This window comes from Oncorhynchus tshawytscha, linkage group LG02, assembly GCF_018296145.1.
Source record: "Oncorhynchus tshawytscha isolate Ot180627B linkage group LG02, Otsh_v2.0, whole genome shotgun sequence".
Classification (NCBI taxonomy): Eukaryota; Metazoa; Chordata; class Actinopteri; order Salmoniformes; family Salmonidae; genus Oncorhynchus; species Oncorhynchus tshawytscha.
Window position 1 is genome coordinate 43,542,686 of NC_056430.1, and position 19,685 is coordinate 43,562,370.

Sequence of the window (19,685 nt, forward strand, 5' to 3'; positions counted from 1 at the left end):
GAAAGTCATGACAGTGGCTTTTAGTGAATGAGGATCATTTTGTACAGTTTGAACTGCGAGTTTGACCAATTCCAGTACCCTTGTTTATGTTTATGATTATTCCAAATCTCTCCTGTTACCAGTCACTTTCTCTTAATCCCTGCCTACGTGTACAGTGCATTCAGAAAGTATTCAGACTCCCTTCACCCTTTCCACATTTTGTTAGGTTACAGCCTTAATGAATTTTTACTAGGATTAAATGTCAGGAATTGTGAAAAAACTGAGTTTAAATGTATTTGGCGAAGGTGTATGTAAACTTCAGACCTCAACTGTATGTAAATGTGATATTTAAAGTTGTTTTTATTTTTTATATACATTTGCAAAAATGTTGAAAAACATTTTTTTCTTTGTCATTATAGGGTATTGTGTGTAAATGAGACGGAGTCTACAACCCACACAAGTGGCTCAGGTAGTGCAGCTCATCCAGGATGGCACATCAATGCGAGCTGTGGCAAGAAGGTTTGCTGTGTCTGTCAGCGTAGTGTCCAGAGCATGGAGGCGCTACCAGGAGACAGGCCAGTACATCAGGAGATGTGGAGGAGGCTGTAGGAGGGCAACAACCCAGCAGCAGGACCACTATCTCCGCCTTTGTGCAAGGAGGAGCAGGAGGAGCACTGCCAGAGCCCGGCAAAATGACCTCCAGCAGGCCACAAATGTGCATGTGTCTGCTCAAACAGTCAGAAACAGACTCCATGAGGGTGGTATGAGAGCCCGACGTCCACAGGTGGGGGTTGTGCTTACAGCCCAACACCGTGCAGGACGTTTGGCATTTGCCAGAGAACACCAAGATTGGCAAATTCGCCACTGGTGCCCTGTGCTCTTCACAGATGAAAGCAGGTTCACACTGAGCACATGTGACAAACGTGACAGAGTCTGGAGACACCGTGGAGAACGTTCTGCTGCCTGCTACATCCTCCAGCATGACCGGTTTGGCGGTGGGTCAGTCATGGTGTGGGGTGGCATTTCTTTGGGGGGCCGCACAGCCCTCCATGGGCTTGCCAGAGGTAGCCTGACTGCCATTAGGTACTGAGATGAGATCCTCAGACCCCTTGTGAGACCATATGCTGGTGCGGTTGGCCCTGGGTTCCTCCTAATGCAAGACAATGCTAGACCTCATGTGGCTGGAGTGTGTCAGCAGTTCCTGCAAGAGGAAGGCATTGATGCTATGGACTGGCCCACCCGTTCCCCAGACCTGAATCCAATTGAGCACATCTGGGACATCATGTCTCGCTCCATCAACCAACGCCACGTTGCACCACAGACTGTCCAGGAGTTGGCGGATGCTTTAGTCCAGGTCTGGGAGGAGATCCCTCAGGAGACCATCCGCCACCTCATCAGGAGCATGCCCAGGCATTGTAGGGAGGTCATACAGGCACGTGGAGGCCACACACACTACTGAGCCTCATTTTGACTTGTTTTAAGGACATTACATCAAAGTTGGATCAGCCTGTAGTGTGGTTTTCCACTTTAATTTTGAGTGTCACTCCAAATCCAGACCTCCATGGGTTGATAAATTTCATTTCCATTGATAATTTTTGTGTGATTTTGTTGTCATCACATTCAACTATACAAAGAAAAAAGTATTTAATAAGAATATTTCATTCATTCAGATCTAGGATGTGTTATTTTAGTGTTCCCTTTATTTTTTTGAGCAGTGTATATACCAGTTGAAGTCGGAACTGGTTGCGCTTTGTTGGACTATCATTTGTTTTTTAACAGGCCCTACACACCTCCAGGCTGTGTAAGAGCTATTTGACCAAGAAGGAGAATGATGGAGTGCTGCATCAGATGACCTGATCTCCATAATCACCCGACCTCAACTCAATTGAGATGGTTTGGGATGAGTTGGACCGCAGAGTGAAGGAAAAGCAGCCAACAACTGCTCAGCATATGTGGGAACTCTTTCAAGTCTGTTGGAAAAGTATTTCAGGTGATGCTAGTAGAGATAATACTAAGAGTGTGCAAAGCTGTCATCAAGGCAAAGGGTGGCTACTTTGAAGAATATAAAATATAAAATACATTTAGATTTGTTTAACACTTTTTTGGTTACTACATGTTTTCATATGTGCTACTTCATAGTTCCGATGTCTTCACTATTATTCTACAATATCGAATAGTAAAAATAAAGAAAAACCTTTGAATGAATCCAAACTTTTGACTGGTACTGCATATATGTTATTAGTTATACTATTTTGATATTGAAAACTGCACTGTTGCATAGGGCTTGCAAGTTCAGCATGTCACTTTACTTGTGAATTTGACAAATAAAACTTGAAACAAAATGAGTATTATAACAGACACAATAGACAATAGACACAACAGAAGCATTTCTGGGGTGATCCACAAAATGAGTCAAAATAATAATTTGAAAAGAAATCTGATTTTTTTATATTAATGAAGACATGCTAAAGTGCAATAACTCAGCATGTCCATCTGTGCACTCTGTGTGTTATTTTATGTGACTAACCTCATAAGGTCAACTCTGCTATGAGAACTGAACTCTCGTTTGAATATGGTCAAACTATTCCTTAAATATTTTGTTTAAAAGAAACATTGAACATATAACAGTCATAGTGTAAAAGCAGGTGAACTCGTTCTACTCTTTTTGGCCATTTCCTGTTTTTTTTCTGGTGGAACACCCAGTGGGTCGAGCAGGATGCCTGTCACCTATAGATTGACAGTCTATAAACGTTTTACAAATTGTTGTTGTTGTTATGAAGCTTGCATTCAATTGCCCCTCCCAGTTCCACACAACAAGCTTCCATTCCCCCTGTTACAAATGTATGGCTGATTTAAGATAAAAATCGTCAACCCTGTTACTTAATTTGGCACTTAATAGGCACTTACTATGTTTGGTTTTTAAAATGTAACCTCTTGAGATGGGAAACAGGTTCATTATTCAATTGAATGTGTGATCTTTATGAGTGGAAGGAGTTACACTACCCAAAAGGGACTCATTTCGTGGAACGACCCTACTGTGTTAATAGAAAAACACTTACGGTCCTGCTGGATCTTTGCTGTTGGTCCCAGAGAGAGTACAAAAATATACAGAGAGAGAGAGAGAGAGAGAGAGAGAGAGAGAGAGAGAGAGAGAGAGAGAGAGAGAAAGAGGGCGAGAGATAGATGTTGCAGTTGCTGTTAGTGATATTAGAGGGTTCATTAAAACATTGGCCTATAGCAAGAGCATGTCTACAGCATTAAACAATGTTCCAGTTGTGGAGTTATGTTATGGAGTAGTTATGTTATGGAGTAGTTATGTTATGGAGTAGTTATGTCATGGAGTAAGTATGTCCTCAAAGAAAAGGATGCGGCAACAATGTTATTCTACTCCAAAAAAAAAAAGTTATTCTACTGTTATACCCATGTTATGTAGCTAAAGTACATTTATATTAGTTATACGATTAGCTAGCTGCGTAGAAGGTTGAGCGACTACACTGACTGTGAATATGTCCTGAAGCAAATTAGCACAATGAGATGGAAACTTACCTGTTGATGGATTCCACATGGCGACACGGTTGGTTTTCAGGGGGTAGGGGGGGGGAGGCAGACAGAGAAAAAGAGAGAGGTTATATGATCGTCACAGTCTGCTAGCATCGGCATGGTAAGATAACCGCGAGATAAGAAGACCCCACCCACTGGACACACACTGGTTGAATCGTCGTTTGTTTCCACGTCATTTCAATGAAATGAACCAACATGGAATAAACATTCAATTGATGTCTGTGCCCAGTGGACAGGCATTTGGGACAATCTGTGATAGTACTATAACTGAGAAACTAAAATACAAATATATGTGATTATTTCCAACTGCATGACTTATCACAAAACAGTACATTTAAGTGTATAATATATTTCCATAACGGATGTTTTTGGTTGACGTAGCTGACACAGTGGTCCAAGGCTGTGTGTCTGATTGAGAGTCCCTACCCTCCCCTTGATGTAATGTTCCTAGTGTGTGTGTGTGTGTGTGTGTGTGTGTGTGTGTGTGTGTGTGTGTGTGTGTGTGTGTGTGTGTGTGTGTGTGTGTGTGTGTGTGTGTGTGTGTGTGTGTGTGTGTGTGTGTGTGTGTTTTCCAAGGCTATGGGGGACGGCTGTCTATAGACAGGTGAAACACCCAACCCCCCCAGATCTTTTATTTAGTCAGAATAAGCCATGGTCACATGGGAGGGGTAGGGGAAGGGTGAAGGGAAAGAACCTAAGAAGGACATGACAACCCTCATCAATAGAGGTCACCACTGGGACATGGGGAGGATGGGGGGGGGGGAATGAGAACAGAGATAAATGAATCTCTCCTCAGCTCACATTAGAGACATACAGTCCTATACACAACACATGGTACCATTCATTCCTCTCAGTTGTGCCTGTAGAGCAGTAAGTGAGAAGCAGAGGATTCCACTTTTCTCTGTTGTCTATCAACCACCTGGGGCCTCATTTATAACCGTTGAGTAAATTTAACACTAAATATCTGCGGGCACCATTTCTGAAAATATTGAGATTTATGAACTTGATGCGCGCCATACAAACGCATGTTTCCTATTTTAAATGAGACTTGTAGTGAAACTTTGCGAGTGATCAAGCATTATAGGACCGCATGAAAAAACGTCCATCGTTCACCTTTTATGGTGACAATAATGCCCTAATTTGCTGATACTTTGGCAGTATTGGAATTAGGCCAATACAGTATCTGAAGGAAATAGCAACGGCGAACTTGATCAAATGTCTTTGAAGGTGTTGGCAGATGTTTTCTTTTTCAGTGGGCCTACTTACAGTAGTAGCCTATACACACTTCAATGAATCAACTGTACTTTCACCTGTTAAATTCTACAGTAAGTTATTAACCACACTAGCTGTCGGAAGCATAGGCTACAGCAAAAACTAGAAATTATCATAGCCTTTCTAGTAGGCCCAATTACATGAGAGATGGTCATGGCATGGTTACTTCCGGAATATGAAGTAATCATGGTCAGAAAAGGTGAAGAATTTATTCTGCAGTGGTTATGATATATGTAGGCTATTATGTTTATAAATTAAATATTGTCTACTTGAGAAATTTGACATTACAGCATTCAGACGTAGCTTACCAAAGTCAATGGAAAAGGTCAAAGGTCTGGCCTACTGTTAAACTGCACTTATCTTTTTACTACGGTGAAGTGGATCCAATTAAACGAGAGATGGGATGAATGGTAGCCTATACTAACTTGTTGTAGCCCTATAGGCTATTTCACGAGTATCCTATGAAACCACCAAAGTCAGAAAGGTGAGGAATTTATTCTGCAATCATGGACATTAAATAAATAATAGGAAATAAATGCCTATTTCTAATTATTTTAGAAAGTAAAGATAAAATAAATAGACGTTCGCGCTTCTCACTAACAGAAAATTATTCCATCTTGTTATTAATTTTAGCTACCTGATTTTTTTAAACGAATAAGTCATCATATTTTCCCGTTTGCACAAGGCTACTAGGCTACAAGGCTACTAGGCTACTAGGCTACTGGGCTACTTTTGCCTTCTTGCAATGCAATACTTCAACTACTAGAAACGGTGGGCATGGTCTAAAGTTTGCAGGAGGATAAGCACATTCTCACGTAAAGTTCTGTTTTATAAATGGAAAATGTTGTATGAAAATAGGTGCACACATATTTTGGGGCATATCTTCTGCATACACAAAGTTGATAAATAAAGGCCACAGGGCTATAAAATCACCTGTTTTCAGACAGCCCCTTTTCTGCATCTCTGTCTCCTTTTCTCTTTCCCTCTCTCCCTCTCTCTGCATCTCTCTCTCTCTTCTCATGTCTTTATCTCGTCTGTCTTTCTCTGCCTCTCTCTCTCTCTCTTCTCATCTCTTTATCTCTTGTCTGTCTTTCTCTACCTCTCTCTCTCTCTCTTCTCACCTCTTTATCTATTGTCTGTCTTTCTCCGCCTCTCTCTCTCTTCTCATCTCTTTATCTATTGTCTGTCTTTCTCTACCTCTCTGTCTCTTCTCATCTCTTTATCTCTTGTCTGTCTTTCTCTACCTCTCTCTCTCTCTCTTCTCACCTCTTTATCTATTGTCTGTCTTTCTCTGCCTCTCTCTCTCTTCTCATCTCTTTATCTATTGTCTGTCTTTCTCTACCTCTGTCTCTTCTCATCTCTTTATCTCTTGTCTGTCTTTCTCTACCTCTCTCTCTCTCTCTCTCTCGTCGGAGTGCATGCTGGGAGTGAGTCGTCAAGCAGGAGTGATTGTGAGAGCGAATGGAATTTCTTTTCACTCTATTGGGTTTTGGTATGTATATATATATATCCATTAGTTTAGTTGTTTTAAGGGTATATTGTTTAACTATCACTAAGCACGTATAGGGGTGGTGGGATCTTTGAGGTTGGTTTTTCGCGAGGGCACAACCAGTGGGTGGGGCTGGTTGCAATGGCCACTCGTGGAAGTGTAGAGTTTGAAAAACTTAGTCGGAGGCATGGAGTAAAGATTCCTGCTGCGGCCGGGTGTTCAGTGGAAGAATGTAGCTTGGCTGTGGGTGCTATCATTGGGTATGATAGCATCAAATCAGCCTCAAGGATGAATAGCGCTGTAGTGATATTCTTAGATTCAATTGAAAAGGTGAATAAGATAGTTGAGAGGGGTGTTGTGTTGCGGGAGACACAGACGCCGGTATTTCCGCTTATGAATCCGGCGAAGAAAGTTATACTTTCTAACGTGCCACCATTTGTTAGAGATGAAGTGTTGGAGCGAGAGTTATCTCGCCATGGTCAAATCATATCTACAATAAAGAAGGTTCTTTTTGGATGCAAATCTCCGTTGTTGAAACATGTCGTGTCTCATAGGAGACAAGTGCATATGATTTTGAAAAAGGACGGAGATGAACTGAATTTAGCGTTCAGTTTTAAGATTGATGGATTTGATTATGTCTTCTATGCATCTACTGAATCAATGAAATGCTTTGGCTGTGGAAGAGAGGGGCATTTGGTGCGTAGTTGTCCCGAGAATGAGCGCGCTGAGCCTGGTAGTAGCTCTAGTGCTGGTGCAACTAACGCACCACCGCGAAGGGATTAACATGCTAAGGGTGCAGGGGAAGAGAGAAGGTGGGCAGATGTGGTTGGAAAAGTAGGAGAGGAAGGCATTGTGGATACGGGGGCAATTGTGGTAGATCAGAACAAAGATGGAGGGGAAACAGTAGGTGAGATTGCGACTGCCGTTGCTGAGGTGGTGCTGTAAAATGAAATTGTAGGTCACGAGGAGATTGAAATAACGGAAAAGGAAGCGGATGTTTTCAAAATACCGAGGATTAAAAGGAAGAATTTAAGGGGTGGTGAAGGGTCTAATTCTAAGAGAAAGGTAGAAATTGATAAATCAGTTGAAGATGAACAAGTTGTAGAGATGGTGGAGTTTTCTTCTGGGGAGGATAGCGAGAGTGAGTCATCTGACGCGTCACAACAATATAGTGAGATAAATGGGGTGGAAGGGAGGTATGGGATAGAGAAGATACGTCAATTTCTGAAGTTGACAAAAGGGAAGAAATATATGCAGGATTACAATGTAACTGATTTTTTCCCTGAACGTGAATTGTTTATTGAATCAGCAAAGTTTCTGATGTTAAAAATTACAGGGGGAAGTTTGAAAAGCCCTGAAATTGCTAGACTCAAGAAAGTGGTCACGAGAGTGATAAGTGATGTAAATTCTAAAGAAAATGAAAGAGTTCAGTTGCAGTTTTAACTCTGTAAAGAGATGTGGTGGCTGTATCTTCCTCTGTATTTTTTTTTTCATCTATGAGCAGTTTTAAGATTTCTTCTTTAAACGTAAATGGGGCAAGAGATGGTAAAAAAAGAGCCATGGTGTATGAGTTAATTAGGGGAAATGGAAGTGACATAAATTTTCTACAAGAAACGCATAGTAATTTGGAAAATGAAGTTATGTGGCAACAGGAGTGGGGGGGACAGTGGTGTGTAGTCATAAAAACTCAAAAAGTGGGGGTGTGGTTATCTTGCTCTCAAAAGGGTTTTTGCCTTTGTCATATGAGGTTGAAGAGGTAGTTGAGGGGAGGTTATTAAAAGTTAGAGCAAGGTATGAAAACATCACTATGTGTCTGATAAATGTATATGCCCCAGTGGTGACAGTTGAGAGGGTATGTTTTTTAGAGACATTATCAAATACCATTGAGAAATGTAACAAAGAAGATTATTTACTTATTGCTGGGGATTTTAACTGCACAGTTAGCGATTTAGATAGAAATCACCAAGAACCTCATATAGCCTCAAGGACTTTTTTAAAACGCCTCATTGTAACACATGAACTGTGTGATATTTGGCGGAGTCAACATGGAGGAACAAGGCAGTACACCTGGGCGCATGTGAGAGAGAACATCATCTCTATGGCCAGGTTAGATAGGTTTTATGTTTTTGAGCATCAATCTCAGGTCTGTAAATCAAGTGTGATAACCCCAGTGGGATTTTCTGATCATTGTTTAATAACAGAGGTGGTGTTCATTAACGATGTAAAACCCAAAAGCGCATACTGGCATTTTAATATAACTTTATTGAGTGATGCTCACTTCAGGAACTGTTTCAGTTTTTTCTGGGAGAGGTGGAGGTCTCAAAAGGCCAGTTTTGTATCCCTTCAACAGTGGTGGGATATAGGGAAAATCCAGATTCAACAATTTTGTAATCAATACACGAGGAATGTCACCAAGGATATCACCAGATCAATGAATGCCCTAGAGTTTGAAATAGTGGAACTCATGACGTTGGTTGAGACCACAGGAGATCGAGGCCATACTCAGGCCCTCAAGAGGAGAAAAGCTGCATTGGCAGACCTGCTGGGTATCAGAGCACAGGGGGCATTGGTGAGAAGTAAGTTTCAGGGAATATCTGAAATGGATGCCTCATCCACATTTTTCTTTGGTTTAGAGAAAAAGAATGGACAAAGAAAAATTATTCATTGTCTCAAATCAGCTGTTGGACAAGAGCTCACTAGCCCTAGTGAAATTAGAAAGAGGGCAGTAGAGTTCTATGCTGAGCTCTACAAGTGTGAGTACAAAGAGGATAAAACAGTGACACAGCAGTTCTTTGATGGGCTCCCAAAGGTGGCTGCAGAAGCTCAGGTTGAGCTTGAGCAACCATTATCTTTGCAGGATTTATACACTGCATTAAAAGGCATGGAAAATGTAAGGGCACCAGGCATTGATGGGCTTCCCGTTGACTTTTTTAAGTCTTTTTGGGCTATGTTGGGAGAGGATTGGTTAGAAGTAGTTAACGATAGTTTAACCGGAGGGTTACTATCAATAAGCTGCAGAAGGGCTGTCCTCACCCTACTGCCCAAAAAGGGTGACCCGAGGGAGGTGAAGAACTGAAGGCCGGTGGCTTTATTGTGCACTGATTATAAGATATTGTCAAAGGCTTTGTCCAACAGGCTGAGGGAGGTGATGGGGCAAATCATATATACGGATCAGTCCTACTGTGTTCCTGGCAGGCAGATAGGGGATAACATTTCTCTGATTCGTGATTTTTTGGACGTCTCTAGGGCTATTGGGTTGGATGCTGGTCTAATTTCAATTGATCAGGAAAAGGCATTTGAACGAGTTGAACATCAATATTTATGGCACACGTTTGAGGCGTTTGGGTTCAGCTCTGGTTTTATTGCCATGATAAAGGTGATATATGGTGACATTGAAAGTGTATTGAAAGTTAACGGTGGTTTGAGTGCTCCTTTTAAAGTGTGTAGAGGTATTAGGCAGGGATGTTCTTTGTCAGGAATGTTATATGCCATTGCTATAGAGCCACTATTAAATAGCATTAGAAGTCGCATTGCAGGGGTGTACTTTTCAGAGGATATTCCTCCTATTCGTCTCTCAGCCTATGCTGATGATGTAGTTGTGTTAGTGAAAAATCAAGCGGAGGTGGATAGCTTGAGTCTAATGGTTGATCGTTTTAGGGGAATATCCTCTGCAAAGGTAAATTGGGAAAAGAGTTGTGCTTTACAGATTGGAGAATGGTCTGGAGGGATCATGGCTTTGCCAGGGGGGCTAGAATGGTGTAAGGGAGGTTTTTAAGTATCTTGGAGTGTACCTAGGAGATGAGGGGACTATGGAAAAAAATTGGAGTGGGGTGGTTGAAATGGTGGAAGGGAGGATGAGGAGATGGCGTTGGTTACTATCTCGTATGTCATATAGGGGGTGCACTATTATAGTTAACAATGTGATTGCCTCTGCACTGTGGCATCGGTTGTCAGTTTTAGAACCACCATCTGGCCTTCTGGCTAAGATACAGGCAATTATTGTGGATTTCTTTTGGGATAAATATCACTGGGTTCCACAAAGTGTTTTGTATTTGTCAAAAGAGGAGGGGGGACAAGGTCTTGTACATCTTGCTAGTAGGGCTGCTGCTTTCCGGTTTCAGTTTATTCAAAGGTTGCTTTATGGACCGGAAAATGTGGTGTGGAGAGGGGTGGCAGGTCTTGTATTACAGCGGGTTGGAGGATTAGGTTTAAAGAAGGCTTTATTTCTGGTTGATAGTAGCCAGATTTCTAGGGAGGAGTACCTCCGTTTTACAGAGGCCTTCTCAGAGTGTGGAGCATAATGAAGGTGTCCAGACGAACTTCAGCGGAGTCAGTGCATTGGCTGTTGGAGGAACCTCTGGTGTATGGGGCAAGACTGGATTGTACAACTGCAGCTGTTCCACATTTCTCCAAGATTCTGGTGAAGGGGAAAATCATCACCTTAAAACAGTTAATGGCCATGGCTGGGCCCGCCTTAATGGATGGAAGACGGGTGGCAGAACATTTGGGGATGAGGTCGGAAAGGATTGTCGGACAAATGCTGGGGAGCTGCAGGAAGGCTCTGTCAGCGGAAGAATGGGGTATGCTTAGTAGCCACAAGAAGAAGGTACAAGATGAAGACGTCTCATTTCCAAGACTAGGGATTACACCAAATATCCCAGAGTCACAAAGAAAGGCGTTATTGCTGGATTTGAGAGGGTTGGAGGAGGTGGGTTTGGATGAGGTGAATGGGAAGGACTTGTATAGGGGGTGTGTCAAGGTGTTGAATAAAGATCAATTGAAAAATAGAAAAGACACTCCATGGAGGGTAAAATTGGGCATTGATGACAAGGTAAAGCCAGCATGGAGAGCACTGTACAAGCCACCGTTACAAAAGGAAACTGGTGATATGCAATGGAGGGTTTTACATGGCATCATTGCAGTTAATGCTTTTGTATCTGTTATTAACTCAGATGTTAGAGATGGATGTCCTTTTTGTAATATAAGAGAAACCATTTTTCACTGTTTTATGGAGTGTGAGAGGATAAAACCTCTATTGGAAATGCTGGAATCTTTGTTTAAAGCTGTAGGGGAGTTTTTCAATAACACTGTTTTTATTTTGGGGTTTCAATATAGTAAACAACAGAAAAGAAAATGTCAAATGTTAAATTTTATTTTGGGACAAGCTAAGATGTCAATTTTTCTGAGTAGGAAACATAAGATAGAAACGGGATATGGGCAGGATGTAAGATGTGTTTTTAAAGGATTAGTGAAAGCAAGAATAAAAGTAGATTTTGAGTTCTTTTCAGCTGTAAAAGATCTCCTATTATTTGAGGAGAAGTGGGCCTACGAAGCGCTTTGTTTTGTAGAGGAGGGGAAATTATTTTTTGCTGATGAAATAAGTTGAATGTATATGTTATGTATTTATTTTTGTTTAGGAATTACAAAATTTATGTTAACACTTGAGTAAAAAATAAAGGTTTTATAAAAACTCAAACTCTCTTCTCTTCTCATCTCTTTATCTCTTGTCTGTCTCTCTCTACCTCTCTCTCTCTCTCTCTCTCTCTCTCTCTCTCTTCTCATGTCTTTATCTCATCTGTCTTTCTCTGCCTCTCTCTCTCTCTTCTCATCTCTTTATCTCTTGTCTGTCTTTCTCTGCCTCTCTCTCTTTCTCTTCGCATCTCTTTATCTCTTGTCTGTCTTTCTCTACCTCTCTCTCTCTCTCTCTCTTCTCATGTCTTTATCTCTTGTCTGTCTTTCTCTACCTCTCATCTCTTTATCTCTGTCTCACTGGTGATGAATATATTTGTGAGAGGTCGAAGGGGTTACAAGGGCATTATGTATTTTTCTCTGTGGGGGCTTCTCTCTCTCTCCCCCCGTTGTGTGTGTCCTCTGTCTGACACTAATCAATAGAGCTTCCTGAGGGCGCGGGTGAAAGGTTGTGGGGTATAAAGAGACATTGAGAAAGACGGCGCCGTAGGGGGGAGATGAGGTGGAGACTACAGAGGTGATGACAGCTGATGACCGTGTGTGAATGTGTGTCCATACCCTGTGTGTTTGAGGCACATAAAGAGGTAGACAATAAGTGGTGTGTGTGTGTGTGTGTGTGTGGTTGTGCATGTGTGTGTGCGTGCGTGCGCGCATGTGTGTGTGTGTGTGTGTGCGCGTGTGCGTGTGTGTGTGCTCACATATGTGTGTGTTTGACCACCTCATAGCAGGTGCCCGTGGGGCTTTATCTGCTATCAAATGATTTTTCATAATGCCACTGTGAGACATTCTCAGCTATTATTGTCCCTTTTTAACAAAAGATGAGAATGAAAGGAGAGAGAAAAGGCTAGTTCTCTTTCACTTTGTCTCTTTGTTTCATATTCCCACTGGAGTCAGTCCGGTGGGTCACTATAGTCGGGAGCTTTCACACATGTTATGGCCTGGTACTGGTACATGGCCTGGTACTGGAGTGTGTGTGTGTAACAAGATCTCATAGTGTCCCTTCGAAATTCAACGTGTTATGGATGAACGTCACAATTCGTTCCGCTTGGTTACAGGGTTGAAACGGAAACCACTCAAAGGTTAACATTTTAGGCGTTCATTCAGAGTGGTTAAGGTTAGGGCTATGGTTTGGGGAAGGCTTAACACAAAATAATGAAAAACAATGTGCTATTACCATAAGATACCATCAGTATTGTGTGTGTGTGCATGTGTGTGTGTGTGTGCGCGCGTGTGTGTGTGTGTGTGCGTGCCTGCATGCGTGCGTGCGAGTGTGTGTGGAGGGGGGATGGTGAGCTCCAAACCTATTGTTCAAGATATCACTGGATATGAAGCTAGATCTGCAGATGTAAAGACAGGATCACTGTGTTGAGTAATACATCTTCGACATCACTTGATCTTACAGTATACTGAAGATGTTGATTTACTGTGGAGTTCCTTCTGAAAACTGTCACGGTTTGGTGTCTCTACACCAGCGGGTTAGAGCGAGGTGCCGCATGCTTTTTTCATGACCTAATTGGTAGCTTTACCATAATAAATGACAGCTATGTGTTTGCGATGTGGTTGTTGGACTTACAATCGAGAGGAACATCGATAGCAGACACTTCTTGCCACAGCAGCAGGACCAGTGATATGACAGACAGGGCCCAAGGCCCGCCCTGCGCCAACATCTCTCCCCTCTGTTTCTCCTCTCTAGTCGCAATTCCTGATACGTCTCTGACCTATGAGAGAGAGAGAGAGAGAGAGAGAGAGAGAGAGAGAGAGAGAGAGAGAGAGAGAGATGTGTTTTCAGCGTGTGGCTGGCCTACATCTGCAGCTGAGGCCCTGGCTCCCCAGCGAGACTTGCCCATAGACAAGCTCCAGAGAGAGGAGAGATGTAGACATCACACAGACCAGTATCCCCCTCTCCTCCACTACCACATTACCCCAAACCATTACCGGTACCAGAATCAGTACCCCAGTTTCCCAGGTCCAGCACTAACCCCCGACCCTCCTTCTCCCACAATAGTGCAGACTCCCAGGACCCTGTTCCTCCACTGCCCAGGCCTCCAGACCCGGAGTAATATAACATAGAAGAGGGTACCAGCTCAGCCCACTAGCCCCATAAACCCTGCCCCCCAAACCCAGACCCTTATCCAACCCCACTCAATCACACAGCAGCTGAAGACACTGACTTTTCATTCAACATTCCCCTCCATTTCAACCAACTAAATACATGACGAAATACTAAATGGCGATATACTTACATAAAGCACACTTAGTGGAAACTGTAAATAATAGATGCATCTTACAGCGATTAGTCAACAACAGCTTGTTACCCCTGGGGTAATACCCAATTCTCATACAAAACCTGTGCGTGACCCACACACACACTCCCATGCATAAACCATCTGGTGATATGTCAACCAAACACCATGCTACAAAATACCTAATCTGCCCCTGGGGAGGAGGATACAGATATTCCAGCATTCCTTTGGCTTCATCTGACACACACACAGATGGGCATGCACACACTTATTTTTTAAATTGAACCTGTATTTAATTAGGCTAGTAGGTTAAGAACAAATTCTTATTTACAATGATGGCCTACCCCAGCCAACCCCAACCCGGACGATGCAGTGCCAATTGTGCGCCGCCCTATGGGACTCCCAATCACAGCTGGATGTGATACAGCCTGGAATCGAACCAGGGTCTGTAATGACACCTCTAGCACTGAGATGCAGTGCCTTTAGAATGCTGCGCCACTCGTGAGCCCATGGATGAATGCACTGATGAACACACAGAGGCAGACAACAACCACACCCCACACACACCACACACACACACACACACACGCACACACACGCGCACACACACACATCACACACACACACACACACACACACACACACACACACACACACACACACACACACACACACACACACACACATAGCTGGATGAGAGAATGGAAGGTTGGATGAAGGAACGAGTGGAGACAACAAAGGAAATAAACATATAACTGTCTTGCTCTACTCCCTAACATTGTCTCTTTCTCTCCTTCTTTCCAGTATCACATGCAAGTGAGAACATCAATATAGGTCACTATAGTTCCCCCTATAGCATGCTAGTATCTACACTCTCTAAATTAGTAAAGATCCTCATATATACTCTTAGAAAAAAAGGGTTCCTGAAAGGGGCTCCATAGGAGAACCATTAGAATAACCCTTTTTGGTCCCAGGTAGAACCTGTTTTGATTCCAAGCAGAACCCTACGTAGAAAGAGCTCTACATGGAACCCAAAAGAGTTCTACCTGGAACCAAAAAGTGTTCTTCAAATGGTTATCCTATGGAGACAGTCGTAGAACCCCTTTAGGTTCTAGATAGTACTTTTTTTCTAAGAATGTAGGGCTGCGTTGCAGATATATGTTATTGGCTTTTCTAGGTGACCTAGCAGATACACATAAACAGAGGTGACCTAGTAGATATGCAGTAGTTTACAGAGGCTTCACAACAATCAGGTCAGGACTCGTTCTATCACTGGGCCCTAGGGGTGGAAACCTGGGGTAAGTCTAACCTGCTGTCTGCCCTACCGTTCTAATAACACTGTTAGACAAGCAAACTAGACTAAAGATTCATTTGGCAACATTTTCCAAACCGAAATGTCCAAAAGGAGATTCCGTGAAAACAAAAATTTGACATTGATTGGTTTATCAAGTCCCCCACTCTTGTCTCAAGGCAGCGTGATAACACTGTCCCAATCATAACTGTGCTGAAATTGTAGTTGACAACATGGCAATTCTTTAAAGTATTTAAAACGGTCGGATGACTGGGAATTTCTGTAAGCAACAATATGACAAATGTCTTCAATGGCATTAGCCTACTTTATTCCAATATTTTCATCATTTAGCGATATTCATTCCCACAGTGATTATTGATTGATCCAGCCAGTTGTGGTTAAGAACACTTGCATGCATAGTGGTGGGCTTTGCGAAGTGATGGGACACGCCTCGCAAAATGTAGAACTGCCACAAGGACGACAAACAGCCTAGTAACAGGCACTGCCTAGCAACCATCATTATGGCGCATCACATCTCATGAACGAGGATTGCTTACGCCGGACTTAGCTACGACTAGTCTTATTTTGGTTGGTGCAACACGTATTTTTGAATTAGCTGTGCTCGACCTACCATTGAAGACCAACTCTTTTGGCTTCTGGAGTGTGTGTGTGTTGGGTGTGCCCTCCTTGAGAATAAGAACAAACAGCACTTCATAACAGATCAACCCAGAAAATTAGCGCAGCTACAGTATGTTTAAGTGTGATCTTCCTTTTGTCCTCCACACCAAAGGTGTCATCTTGATTAGAGTTGATTTCACTAATATGGAATCAGAGGAAAGCCTTGAATTGGTTTAACTTCTATTAGAGAACAGAAGGGTCAGTGTATGTCCCTGCTGGTAGGCCATGGCTAGTTCTGCCTAGCCTGGCTCCAGATCTGCTTGTGCTCTTGCCAACTCCATTGCTGTCATTGTCGGGTAAATACTGTTTACCGTGACATTTCCATAAGGAGATGGCAAGAGAGGAAACATACTGTCACCAAGGCTAAGTTCTGCCTGGTTTCAGGAGTTCAGCTTCTCACCATCTGACAAACATGTCAGAAAGGGTAGTTGTTGATAGATTTTGCTATGGGATGGTGTTCGGGGTGGCCAGCCCCCGGTCGTGGATCGGAGTTTGTAGCTGGCTTCCCGATAGGGTCAGCCCCCAAGTCGTGATTTGTGGTTATGTTAAGCATACTGACGGGGACAGCCCCCGGTCGTTGCCTGAGGTTGAGCTGGTCCGCCCAAAAGGAACATCCAGCCAACCGGAGGGGTACATAAGGGTTTTAGCCTTCTGCTTGTCAAATGTGCACAAATGTGGGCATGAGGATTTGACGGAAGTTTCTGGAGGGCTGGATTGCTGGTGCGTCGGCTAGCGGGTGATGGTGGAGGTTGATCTCAAACGTGGTGAAATCAGGTGTGGGCCCGAGGAGGGTTTGTTGGGCGTATCAGACATACAATTTGGTTTGAGTGGATGTAATTATAGTAAGGTTCGGATGACTTCAGGCGTGATTGGAACCTGCGTCTGATGTCTGAACAGAGACTCCGAAGGGCACGGAGAGAAGGAAACTGAAGATGGTGAGTGTGAGGATGCGGGAAGCGTCCTGAGAGCAGTGATACTGGCGGAGAGGATATTGAAGGTGATGGGGCGCTGTTGATGGTGGTTGCCTCTTACGTATGCCCCATGAGTTGGAGCGTGTTCCGCACGAATCGGAGGCCGCTGAGGCATGTCCTGATGGTGGTGTAGTAGGAACAGAGGTGCTGGTGGGCATACGTGACCTAGAATGTGACGATAGGAAGATCGCAGTTAGGAACATGGCCCGGTCAACAGCAATGGAGGATGTGAGGTCAGGGCTCAGTGTGGAGCAGGCCATGGCTGTTGGGTGGAAACGGGAGCTAGGTCCCGGCTACAGGAAAGAAGGTGAGCGAGGACAGCAGGCTCAGTCTGGGCTCAGCATGTGCGCAGCGAGGTAGGTGTGTGTGAGTTGCTATCTGATTCGCTGATAAGTTAGTATATGGCGCACATGTGTAGCTGCAGATTCTGTTCATGTGTGCACTCCATTGTGTGTATGTCTTTGCTCTTCAGTGTGTGAGTTCCGTAGTTTGCAAATATATGTGTGTGTGTGTGTGTGTGTGTGTGTGTGTGTGTGTGTGTGTGTGTGTGTGTGTGTGTGTGTGTGTGTGTGTGTGTGTGTGTGTGTGTGAATTTGTGTGTGTGACTGCGTCCACGTGTGTGTGTGTGGGCTCAGTAAAAAGGCGTTGGAAGCGGATTTGAATATTCACCATGAACATTATAACATATACAGATAACGACATTAACCTAAGTGTTATAATTACAACAATTAGCATCAATTAAGCAGAAAACTAGCATGCTAAATTACACTATTATGCAGAATTACTATCTAAATTATGCACATTTTCTTCCATTATTTAAAAAAGGCAATTTCTTAAAATAAACCCTATGTCACTTATCCCTATTGAAATAATACACTTTATAATTCATAAGTACTACTGTTTAAAATAAGCTTCTGCCGTAAAGTATATTCAGGGGATATTTAGTTTAGATTTCTTCGTTTCTAATCATTTCCTTGGTAGGAGGACTTGGTGTGATTTATTTGAAAGGATTCTACAGCTTTTTCTGCCTCCCATATTTTGTGTGACACTGGTTACGGCATCCATTTTATAAATATTTGATGTGTTGAGACTATCTGTCCAAATGGATCCATGTCCCATCAACTGCTCTTAGAGAATGCGTCCCAAATGGCACCTGATTCCCTATACAGTGGACTACTTTTGACCCGAGAGCGCACCACATAGGGAATAGGTTGCCATTTGGGATGTGCAGCCTTTGTCTCCATTTATTTATATACAGAGCATTTACCAGTCCCAGGCAAATACGCTATATATACAAACGTATGTGGACACCCCTTAAAATTAGTGGATTAGGCTATTTCAGCCACACCCGTTGCTGACAGGTGCATAAAATCAAGCACACATCCATGCAATCTCCAGAGACAAACATTGACAGAAAAATGGTCTTCCTGAAGAGCTCAATTACTTTCAACGTGGCAACAAGTCAGTTCGTCACATTTCTGCTACTGTAAGTGCTGTTTTTTATGAAGCTTCATGAAAGCTTCATGAAATGGGTTTCCTTGGCCGAGCAGCCGCACACAAGCCTAAGATCACCATGCGCAATGCCAAGCGTCGGCTGGAGTGGTGTACAGCTCGCCGCCATGGAATCTGGAGCAGTGGTAACGCATTCTCTGGACTGATGAATCACAATTTACCATCTGTCAGTCCAACGGACTAATCTGGGTTTGGCGGATGCCAGGACAGCGCTACCTGCCCGAATGCATAGTGCCAATTGTAACGTTTGGTGGAGGAGGAATAATGGTCTGCGGCTGTTCTTCATGGTTTGGGCTAGGCCCCTTTAGTTCCAGTGAAGGGAAATCTTAACGCTACAGCATCCAATGACATTCTAGACACTTATGTGCTTCCAACTTTGTGGCAACAATTTGGAGAAGGTCATTTTCTGGTTTCAGCATGACAATGCCCGCTGTGGAAGAACTTGACTGGCCAGCACAGAGCCTGACCTTAACCCCATCGAACACCTTTGGGATGCCTGACCTCACTAATTCTCTTGTGGCTGAATGGAAGCAAGTCCCCGCAGCAATGTTTCAACATCTAGTGGAAAGCCTTCCCAGAAGAGTGAAGGCTGTTATAGAAGCAAAGGGGGACCAACTCCATATTGTCCACGATTTTGAAATGTTATGTTCGATGAGCAGGTGTCCACATATTTTTGTTCATGTAGTATATGTTTTCCACCCCCCTTTGCTGTTGCTCCGCCCGTGTCATTGCTACCTAATCCGGTTGTGTGACGGTAATGGGTTGTTCCATTATGCCATTCTGAGGGTACGTGATGAAGGCTAATGGAGCTCTTGTGGGATAATGGACCTCAGAGACAGGGCTGAGTAGGTAAAATTAATAAGCTCTGGTGTAGTGGAGGGTGTGTGTGTGTGTGTGTGTGTGTGTGTGTGTGTGTGTGTGTGTGTGTGTGTGTGTGTGTGTGTGTGTGTGTGTGTGTGTGTGTGCATGCCTGAGAGTGTGCATGCCTGAGAGTGTGAAGTGCGAGTGTGTGCCTAATGCACCTAAAGCCCCCCAAATAGCTATTCCAACCACCTATTACACAGGCTAACAGATTGGCATAGCAGGTAGTGAAGTAAAACTTGATATCTCTCTGTCTCTGCTGGCATGTAGTCTCTCTGTGTTAGAGAACCTTCATAACCTGGTTCAGGTGTGCATTAGCAGCTGGAGTGATCTAGCCCTGTGGAGCTATTTCAGTTTAT

General features: G+C 43.3%; 1 protein-coding gene across 17 annotated transcripts in view; it reads right to left on the reverse strand.

Annotated features, from left to right (window-relative positions):
- The window catches only part of LOC112244826 (neurofascin-like), a 158,300-nt gene that overhangs the window by 59,196 nt on the left and 79,419 nt on the right, over positions 1–19,685 (reverse strand). For 16 of the 17 annotated variants that reach the window (XR_006079068.1, XR_006079070.1, XR_006079072.1 and 13 more), the window contains 2 exons: positions 13,344–13,488; positions 3,039–3,056 (listed from right to left, as the gene is read on the reverse strand). Coding sequence is in view for 12 of the 17 variants with exons in the window: in XM_042299272.1 (XP_042155206.1) it covers positions 3,039–3,056; positions 13,344–13,437 (112 nt within the window). In the remaining 5 variants the exon portion in view is untranslated. The remainder of the gene's footprint in view (positions 1–3,038; positions 3,057–13,343; positions 13,489–19,685) is intronic. The other variant, XM_042299287.1, reaches the window with a different exon arrangement.